This window comes from Cibotium barometz, chromosome 52 (assembly GCF_041138505.1).
Source record: "Cibotium barometz isolate CiBa-2024 chromosome 52, ASM4113850v1, whole genome shotgun sequence".
NCBI lineage: Eukaryota > Viridiplantae > Streptophyta > Polypodiopsida > Cyatheales > Cibotiaceae > Cibotium > Cibotium barometz.
In genome coordinates this window covers 31,458,842-31,469,338 of record NC_141097.1, presented here as the reverse complement: position 1 = coordinate 31,469,338, position 10,497 = coordinate 31,458,842, and the positions used below count along the sequence as shown (strand labels likewise).

The 10,497-nt window shown below is 41.2% G+C and overlaps 1 protein-coding gene across 1 annotated transcript; it reads left to right on the top strand.

Annotated features, from left to right (window-relative positions):
* Positions 1-286: 286 nt before the first annotated feature.
* Positions 287-1,585, top strand: LOC147609050 (dirigent protein 6-like). The gene has a single exon (XM_086788340.1). The coding sequence runs from the start codon at positions 546-548 to the stop codon at positions 1,098-1,100; it is 555 nt and encodes a 184-aa protein (XP_086644466.1). The 5' UTR covers positions 287-545; the 3' UTR covers positions 1,101-1,585.
* The last annotated feature ends 8,912 nt before the right edge of the window (positions 1,586-10,497 follow it).

The window sequence follows — 10,497 nt, the reverse complement described above, 5'->3', positions numbered from 1 at the left end:
GAGAGAGAGAGAGAAAAAAAGACTTTTTAGATACGAAATACGTAATCATGCGCTGGAGTTGTCGCCAGAACCTTGAAAAAAGAAGTAACCTACAAAATGTCAACGTTCAAACTTTTTTTAAAAAACTTATCGGAAATGACTCTTTAGATACGAAATGCACGTGATCATGCGCTGGAGTTGTGGAAAAACTCTCCAGAACCTTGAAAAAAGAAGTAACCCACAAAATGTCAACGTTCAAACTTTTTAAAAAAAAGCTTATCGGAAATGACGCAGTGTCTAGTACCGGGGCATGAACGTGTTTATGAGTTTGGAGCACGATCTTAGTATTCGTATTGCTAGGTTGTAAATGGGGCGTTTGCTGATTCGCATGAAAACCCTGTTCCCAGCCTGTACAAATCCCTCATCAGATCTATCATCCTGCAGTTAGCAGCTTCCCATTTGACTCTTAGATCCAATTGAGCCTTGGATTTCCCACCCTGTAGATTGATCAAGCTTTCTTAGACTTCCCACTTAATAATTTCCCCCAGCAATCATCATTAATTAATATGGCCAGCCGCTGGCTACTTGCATCATGCCTGCTACTGGCGCTGATCAGCTTCAATGCCACGCCGGTGTCTTGCCACAAGAAGAAGATTAATGCCGGCCCGTCCCACTACAGATTCTACCTCCACAACACCGTGTACAACCCGGTCGTGAATAACACCTACTTCACCTCGGTGTACAGTTCGCCCCCTCCGGGCACCTTCTCCAACCCGTTAAACTTCGGCGTGGTGGCCACCTTCGAGGCCCCCCTGACGCTGGGCGCCTCCAACAGCTCGGCGTCGGCCGGGGTGGCGCAGGGCTTCTACGTGCTGGACAGCCAGAAAGGCTACGTGCTCTTCCACACCTTTACCGCCACAATCGACGACGGCACCTACAAGGGCACCCTCACCATCATGGGCCAGATTGTGGAGGTCCAGAAAGTGCGCACACTCACCGTCGTTGGCGGCACCGGCGACTTCCTCCTCGCACGCGGCCTCGTCATCAATCGCCTAGTCGAGCTTGTGCGCGTCCCCCCTGCCCGATGGATCCTCTCCTTTGATCTGGACCTCTACTACTAGACCAGTCACCCTCTGATGCGTTGATAACCTAATTTTGGCGTTAATCAAAACTGCGTCGAAAATTTTCAAGCCAACACTTTGGTTCAACATGTTTCATAAGTCCTTACCTTTGCACACACTAGCTAATATGCGACCACAATTCTGACTGCACATTAATTAATTAGTTTGGAAGGGAGAACTGATGGGAAGACCTTACGCAGAAGGTTAATTGACCTTTAAAAAACGAAATCGTGAAGGTGACGAGTAGAGGGAGCTGGAGGCCTTCAGGACTGTTCGTGATCTAGAGGCTTCTGGGATGCCTATAAATTCCACATCTTAAAGAGGCCTTCAGGACTGTTCGTGATCTAGAGGCTTCTGGGATGCTATAAATTCCACATCTTAAACAAGCATGAGTTTGGACTATTGCCCACAAGAGAGAGAGAGAGCAAGGGAGAAAATCACTATGTGCCTCAGTTTACGTTGAGAGAAAACAAATGTTTTTAATCCATCTTTTTTTTGTGTGTGTGTGTGTGAGAGTCTCCACGTGTTCGCTCTAGTGTGCGCATGTGTAACGAGAGAATGAAAATCCTTTTAAAAAAAAGAAAATTCATCTATTATTTTCGGTCTGCTCCTCTCCCGGAGAGGTCTATTCTTGTTGCGGTGCTCTCTGGCACACAACCCTAAGATTTCAACCTTAGGCCACAATAATTAATTAATGCCCGTAAGGGCGTTAATTAATTATTGTGAGCATAGCCCAAATATGGTAGTAAGATCGCAACTAGAAAATGTTTTCATTATTTATGCAAGAGAACAATTGTGAGTCCTCCATACCTTGGCTAATGTTGAGAAATATAAATATGATCTCAAACAAGACTTAGGAATTTGTATGCTTTCATGAAAGAATTCTTCATAAAACATTTAAACAATTCAATAATAGATCAATTTGGTCTCTTGGGATAGTTTCCTACGACGTTAAAAAGTTCTCTTCTCAATGTGTGTGTGGGTGTGTGGGTGTGGGTGTGAATAAGAAGAGGAAAATGGGCTAACCTTTCTATCACCCAAGTGTGGTAGATTGGTTAGCTCATTTCCCTCTTGAATCAAAGGTCTTGAGTTCAAATCTTGTCAGATAGATCAATTTGGTCTCTTGGGATAGTTTCTTACGACATTAAAAAGTTCTCTTCTCTTCTCTTCTCTCTCTCTCTACTCCTCTTCACAATATGCAAGCGCTCTCTTGAATTTGCTTGCCTCTCCCATCTCTTTCTCTCGTAAAACACCGGATGAACAACAAATTTAGAATGAAGCATAAATTTGTAATTACACTAAAGGTGATAAAAAGAAGAAGAGAGGTAATGCTATTGCACATTCCTCGGCCAAAATTAAATCCATGGTGGGAGTTTTAGTCATTGTTTCATTTATTTAGTTTCATTTAGATGAGTGGGTCCTTCCCTCACTTCCCTACCTAGTGCGCATGGGGATTTCATGTGGCTCTCATGGCTGCACTACTATGAAACCCTATGTATCACATGCATAGACTTATCATGAATAAAATGACCATTTTTTTTAATAGACTTACAGGTTTTTTTTCAAAATCAATTTTAACAGTCCTTCTATTATAAATTTACCTTAAAATTTTGAATTAAAAAACCCCTTCATTTAAACTCTTATGCTATACTTACATATTTTTAGGGTGAATCCCATGAGACTTCACTATACACACACACACTCATAGTGTGACACCTCATTCAGTATTCTTGCACTAGTACAAACCACACACACACATCTGAGTAGTACCACAAGGGAGTCCCACGCTTCGGCCACATTTTAAGGCAATGGAAAATCCTTAGGACGAACCCTCGGGGGGGGGGGGGGGGGGGGGGTTTCACCTCAGAAAATGTTGGTGTACCACACGTGAGTTCAACAAGAGGGGTTTTTTAATTCAACTTTAGAAAAAAATCATTTAGTTCACAAGTAAAGAGGGGTTGTTTTATTGGGGGATAATTTTAGTTAAGGGGTTTTTTAAATAGCTCTTGAACGCACGTGATACCTAGGGTTTTCTAGTAGTGCACCCCTCGAGGATGAACCCAACAAGTTAGTAGCTCAGTCAAGGGAGGGAACACCATGCAGAATCAAAACTCGGCACCATACATAATGGGTTGAGATGCTTCAACAACCACCATCTTTGATAAACATCTCGAGATGCTCCAACAACCACACATTATGGGTTGAGATATTTCAATAACCACCATCCTTCGTCCAAAGCTTGAGCTTGATGGGTTGGCATTGCACACCACTTTCAACGTCTGTTATGGCTCACCCTAACCCTCTTGGAAACACATCTAATAAGAGATTACCTGGTGAACCACAATTGTCATTTATGAGAGGATCTTTCCAATGGCTAAGCTCGTAACCCTTGAGGACTCCAACATTAGGGGAAGGTTGAGGTCTATGGGGGCCCTTTAAGCTGCCATATTATGTTTTTAAGTACTTTTGCTTAAGGACTCTAAGCAAACTTTGACTAGGCCTGATAAGGGGATCTTTATGCAATCATTATTTGAATTTCTTTTTTTTCAAATATATATTTGCTTGAGCTAAATTGGGGGTAACTTTTTGGTTTTTCCAAATTCAAAATGGCTGAAAAGCCTTCCCTCCTCTCTTCCCTCCACTTTTAGGACCCCCCACTTTCTCTCTCTAAGACGCCCTCGTCTCACTACCACTCTCTTTCTCTTTCCCTTTCTCACATTTGGGTGTGCCATGGCTCTACATCTCTGATTAGTAAGCTTCCATAACCTCTGCACTTCCAAATGCAGATATCTCACACTCTCTCATCCTCCATGCCTCATCTTTTTATCATTTTGTGCTCTCTCTCTCTCTCTCATGTCTTTCCCACATTGAAGTGCAAAAAATCCCTCTGTCAACCTCCATAGCTTCAGAGCTTACGCTTTCCATTCTTGCATTGTTTACCATACATATCTCCTACTTCCATCTACAATCTACATCTCTCTCTCTCTCTCTCTACTATATTATGCTGCAAAACCTCAATCTACCATCTTCTATGCCTCCTGCCATCTTCCTTGTCCTTTCTCCTATTACCTAATCACTCCATCTATGATCTTCTAATATTTTTTACAACAAAACTTCATTGCACTCTCCTCAGAATACCCTATCCTCACTCTTGCATTGTGTTCTACAAGAAGCTCTTTTCAGCATTGCCTAACCCTAAAGAAAATTCCACTTGAAGATATGTCTAACAGAGCACCAAAGTTCAGGTTACATGTAGCTTTGGCTGCTGAGTATGCTACTATCCGCAGCTCAAAAACAAGAGGTATGACCAATGTGCCATTGGGTACTCTTCGATCACAAGGGCGAAAATGTATTGACCTCTAGACGAATGGATTCATACACCCTATTGACCCGCTCACCAATGCTCCACCTCATTTTGTTAATATCACTACATTTCTTAGTTATGTAGGTGATGGAGCTAATGGTCTATTTGGCTATTGTAGGAGGCTTTCTTTTGTTGCAGCTTAGGAATCGCATTCAGGAGTGCATTTTCAAGGCTTATGGCATGAGTTGCAGCAGCAACACAAGAAGGACATTGATAGGCTTGAAGAAGTGGTGAACAACTTGAAAACTCAGAATCAAGAGCTCCAGAAGAACAACTTGTTGCTTAAGCAGGCCTTTGATATTGAACGGCACAAGATGAATGCAGCCAAATAGGATGCACGAAACAAGCAACGACACCTTGCAAGCCTGAAGAAGCTTCCAGTAGGCTTTCGACAACGGAAAAGAAAGTGTCAGTCCCTAGAAACCTTCGCAACCCTAAGTGGAGTAAGAAAACGACGTGTACGAGCAACAAGGGAACTTCTATTCTTGCCATTGTTTTGCAGGCCATTCTGTTTTGTGAAACATATTGATGTTATTTTGTATTTATGTTCCATGTAGAGATATTGCTGGGGATATGATGGGATATGAAGGTGGTGCTGAGGAATGTAGAGTAGGCATATTGAAACATGTTGTTAAGTTATCAAACATATCAAAGCTGCTAGAAGATCCCACATGCAAAATATCTAAGCAAATCCGAAACAAAATTTCTGGAGAGCTGCAAAATATGGTAAGCCCCATACAGATTATGGATGCATGTGATAGTGCTGGTGTCAGTAGGAAGGGATATGAAGCCATTTACAGGGTGTTTGCACTAGGTCATCGTGCTAAAGGACTTCTTCGACCCATGCTACCAACTCCATACAGTGTAACCATGGCAAGAAAAAGTGCAAACTCAAAAATTGTGAACATGTTAGGTGGCTACCATCATGTGGAGGATGCTCTGCCTGTATGTACTACAAAGGTATTTGAATACATCAAGTAGAACAATGTCTTTATTGATTTAAGGATCCTTCAAAGAGCTATGATTTCTTATTATGGTCTAAGCATTGAGGAGTGCCAAGGTCGGGCTGTGTTTGTGTTAAAGCTTGATGAGTGTCAAATTGTAAAAGGACGAAAATTAGAAAGAGTCAGCCTAACACCTATGAACAGGGCTATCAAAGGAAATCTGGAACAGGATGATAATCTTCTTGACTGTAGTGCACAAGCCTCAAATTCCAACACGGGAAGAACAATCTCAGGGAAAAGATTACTATGGAGTGCACTCAGAAAAGAATATATGGTGGTTGTCAGCATTTGAGCTTCCACAGGAGACGAATGTTACATTGCGATGGTACCTTACCCGAACAGGCATCCCAAATGTCATATCATTGCAATCAAAAGGAGAAACTTTGCATGTGGAAGATGTAGGAACATTTACAGTTGAGTGGCACATGGCAGGTGATTTAAAGACATTGAAGTGTATGCTAGGATGCAAGCTAGGAGCAAATACTTTTTTTCCATGTATTTATTGCTGCCATTCAAAATCAGAGTATATTGAACATGGCAAGCTTCAAGCAAGGTTGCAGCCACCAAGACGACCAAATCTCATGCAAAGGGCAAGAAAAATATACAACCACCTTCAATGAGTACAACGCAAAACAAAGATCCAAAGAAACTTATGTAGTGGGTTAATGGCATTATGAATTGTAATACCAATTGTCCGCCTAATCGTGATCAAGAAGATATTGCATGGAGCCCTATATTAGAGATTCCACTTTTCCGTGTTCATATTTGCACGCTTCTTGCTAGGTTACGCATAATGGACAAATTACTGAAGTTACATATCAATTATGCATGGAATATGGAGCCTGAACATCTTCGCAACAACGAATGCATCAGTAAGCTGGAAGATGTCCTTTCAAGCATGGGGCTTCATGGTGGTGCTGTAAAGTTAACTAAGGATACTAAAAAATGAGGACCGGGTCAGGATAATCCAAACAAAATATGCATGGGTGGGTCCAAAGCAAGACACCTTCTCTCAAATTACGAGGGGTACAATAGTCACACAAAATATGAGATATGGAAGGCCATTTGTGAATGCACCACTTATCGTGGGAATAATGTAGAGCTTGGTCTCAAGCGGGCAAGGCTGTGGGAGTCACTTGACAAAATGATTCAATTTCTAGAAAAGGCTCCACTTGTTGCTGAGGCGATTGCAAACTTAAAGACTGCAATGCATACATTTACTCAGCAAATGGTTGATGCATGGGAGAAACACATATCACCCACTATATGGTATTTACCTTTCTATCTATTTACTGATATTAATCGCCAAATAGTAAAATTCTGATATGATCTTTGTTGCAGTACAGTATATTTACCCACGCACAGTTTTTTCTCGACCAATATGGTCCAATGGCAATTTGGAGCACCCAAGGAATGGAGCGCTCTCATTATCCAGCTAAGGCAGCATACTTTAAGAACACGTGACATGGTGGAGGTGGTAAGGAAAAAAGTAATGCCTTGCATGAGATGTTTAATTGGTTTTATCGCAGTTTGGGAGGTCGATGCCGACAGAAACCAAAAGGGCAGGTGTCATTACTACGAAGGGTTGTAAAAAATGTAAATCTGCAACGAGCAATTGCATGGCGAGCATCAAGTGCCATGCATGGGATGCGTGAGTGGTTCGGTGCGCGTAGGTATATGGGTCGAAAATGGGTTCCATATTAAAAAATTGTAGCCTTTTTTAAGTTAAAGCTTTTTTAAAAAAAAATTCTAGAGATTTTTTTAATTAGTTTTTTTCAAAAACTTTATACACCTGTAAAAGTGAGTTTTAAAAGTACATTTTCACGTTCATTCACTCGTGTAAGTTAATGGATGGCTAGAACTAAGCACACTGCACACAAAACTGATAACCCAAATGTATCGTCTGGTGCACACAATTTGAGGCAGTCGCCGCGGCACAGGCATTTCAACAAGTGCAAAAACGCATCAAAAAGAAGCATACAAGCATGGACAGAGAGGTAAAGACTCGACAGGAAGATATACAACTGGATGTGTTTTCAGGACTGGACAATATTGAGGATGTCTCCAAGCAGCCTGGAGACACTGGCTCATTTAGAGCCATGCGTACACCATTCCCTCGACCTCTCTCAGAGGCTGAGCAGCAGGAGCGTGTGCTAGAAGAGCAACAATGCCAGATTGATGAGGAGGCGCATAGAAGACGAGAGCAACAGCAAGCCCTACTCCCTCAGCAGCTAGAAGAGGAGCTAAGGGTCACATTTGAGGAAGACTAGGAAGCACTTCTCTGTACTGAGCAAGAGCAGTATCAATAGGCTAGTGACTTCTATGAAGCAGAGGAAATAAGCCGTCGTGTGAGGAGAAGGATAGGCTCTTAGCACAAACACTACATGAGGAACTTGAGAGGCGTCAGCCCCAGCCTCCACCTAAAAAACAAAGAATAAAGATTTGTGTCAAGAGAAAGAAGGAACGTGCAAACATGCAGCAAGAGGTGGAGATGGAAGAGGAGGATTGACGACAAGAAGAGGAGCAAAGGGAGAGGGAAAGACAGGAGCAGGAGGAGCAAAGCAAGAGGGAAAGACGAGAACAAAGAATTCAAGAAGCACGCAGATTAAAACAAGAACAAGAAAAGAAGAAGGCAGAAGCAAGTAAAAGAAGACTAAATCTAGATCCAGCCGAGCAAGAAAGGCCAAAAAATTTTAGAAATGATAGACAACCATGGGAAGAGAGGTCGCATCCACCACCACCCCCTCTAGCCCACAAGAAGAGAAGATGGAAACCGGGGACCGTGGCTCTGCGAGAAATCAGAAAGTACCAAAAGAGCACAGGCCCCATCATGGCGAAGGCCCCTTTTGCAAGAGTTGTAAAAGAAGTCATCGACAAGTACAGTGACAGGGTCACTCAGGTACAGAGTACGGCACTCGAGGCCCTCCAAGAGGCGTCAGAAACAATTTTGGTCTCTGTGTTTCAAGATTCGGTGTTGTGCCATGCTCACGCCAAAAGGGTGACCCTAAAGCCTGTTGACATGGCACTTGCACTACGTCTACGTCAGGATAAAGCACTCCATAAGGAAGGATTTATAGGATAGGATTAAGCTTTTAGGCGGCGGCCTTTGTGTCTTTTGTAATCTCCAACATTGTAATACATTTTTTTGAATCTATAAGATAGTGTCAATGACTCGTTAACCAACGTATTCATTTGTTTCAACTGTGTTATAAAAGCAGACATTTCAATTCTTGTACTGTTGTTTGAATGGGTAAAACTGTTGATCATGTATTAAGAGCTTTAGTCAAACAGGAACAAAATTTGTATTATTGATACGGTGATTGTGAAAACCAATATGAAATTTGAATATTATCTTGTTATACGTGGTATTGTTGTCGGCATTGAACAAAGGATCCTTACGTAGTGCAGAAACAAAATTAAATTCAATTTATTTTAGGACCAAAAAAAGGCTTAAAGCTCAATAAGGCCTTAGAAAAGCTCAGGGACAAAAAAAAGTCATTTGGGGCTCAAAATCACCTGGTGAAGTCTGGCAGTAGATAGAATATTTTTTAAAAAAGCAAAAGTTTTTCTTTTTTTTTTTGATGTTTCTAGGTAGAGTAATCATCAAAAAAAGTGTACACAATGCATTAAAGTGTACAAAAATGAACAAATGATGCCTGTGCGCTACAACACGAATTTAAGCATGTCCTCAACTTTGAAAAGCATAAATTTGCGCCGTAGCGCACAGGCTTGTTTTTTTCATTTCTGTACTCTTTCATGCATTATGTACACTTTTTTGATGAAATAAATGCTCACAAACATCAAAAAACATAAAAAAATGATTTTTTTAAATTGTTCAGATTTTGTACTGCCAGATTTCAGTTGGATGTTAATTGACAATATTTGAACAAATATTTGATCATTATCAATGAAATTTCCTACACATTCACATGCGTGCCAATAGTTTATAGGGCAGAGTGCTGACACAATAAATAAACAAGAGAAATGGTTGAGAATTCTTAAAAACATTACAATTAAAAAAGAATACATTTTGTATTGATTTCGTAGAAAGAAAATTACAAGTTTCCGAGAAGATTTCTGAGAGCTTCTTTAGCTTCGTCACTGCGTGGATTTCTCACCTAGGCTATTAGCTATAATAATAGGATTGGTTATACCTTTGGAGATTAATGTAGCACAATGGCTTAGCACATGGCCGGTGTAGTTGCCTGCAAATGTATACATAGCTGCCTCCCTGCTAATAAGTATACATTTGTTTGCATTATTTGCTAGCCCATCTTTGGTGAGAACCCCACTTAGAGCTTTACACTTGATGAGCTCTGCTTGTGCCTCCTCAGAGTACTCTAAATGGATTACTCAAATAAATGATGGAGAGAGGCTAGGAAGGTAATGAATCAGGGAGGTGTCTCATCCATCGGATTGCACACGAACTCCACCTCCACGTGCAGCAAACTTGTCAAAAAAATAAGCTTTCTACAAGAGAAAAAGTTCAGGTGTTAGTAATAACTCACTTATAAATATGAAGGCACGACTTTGATTTAACCCCACCTCAATGTCATCATCACATTGGCTTGTGCGTGGGTTGCATATGTCTATACTGCTTCCACGCTGCTCAACCGATGTATCTACATGCAAGTGCTTATGTGGTTGAAATGCTTCTTGAGGGACACTTTCATACTCTGCTGCTACATTTTCTATAGCAACAAGAGCATTGGAAACAGTTTCCTCAATTGTACATTTTCTATAGCAACAAGAGCATTGGAAACAGTTTCCTCAATTGTACATTCTGTATCATAACCTTGGAATGCTAGCGCTTTGGTAAGATCATGGTCATCAAAATCAATCTGTACACCTGCAATCTGTTGCTCAAGTGTGTCTTCTTTGCAGAAACTAGACCCAGTTGCTAATATGCTTAGGGCCTCATCCTCCCTTAACCCCAAGGATTTACAAATGTCATCAAGGAAAAGAAATTCCTTGTTATCCATGATGATGGGATTCAAAGTGGATACATCCAACTCAGGGATCTCTTCCA

Excerpts from the sequence above, each read along its gene's own strand:
- LOC147609050 (XM_086788340.1), top strand. The coding sequence starts at position 546 with ATGGCCAGCCGCTGGCTACTTGCATCATGCCTGCTACTGGCGCTGATC.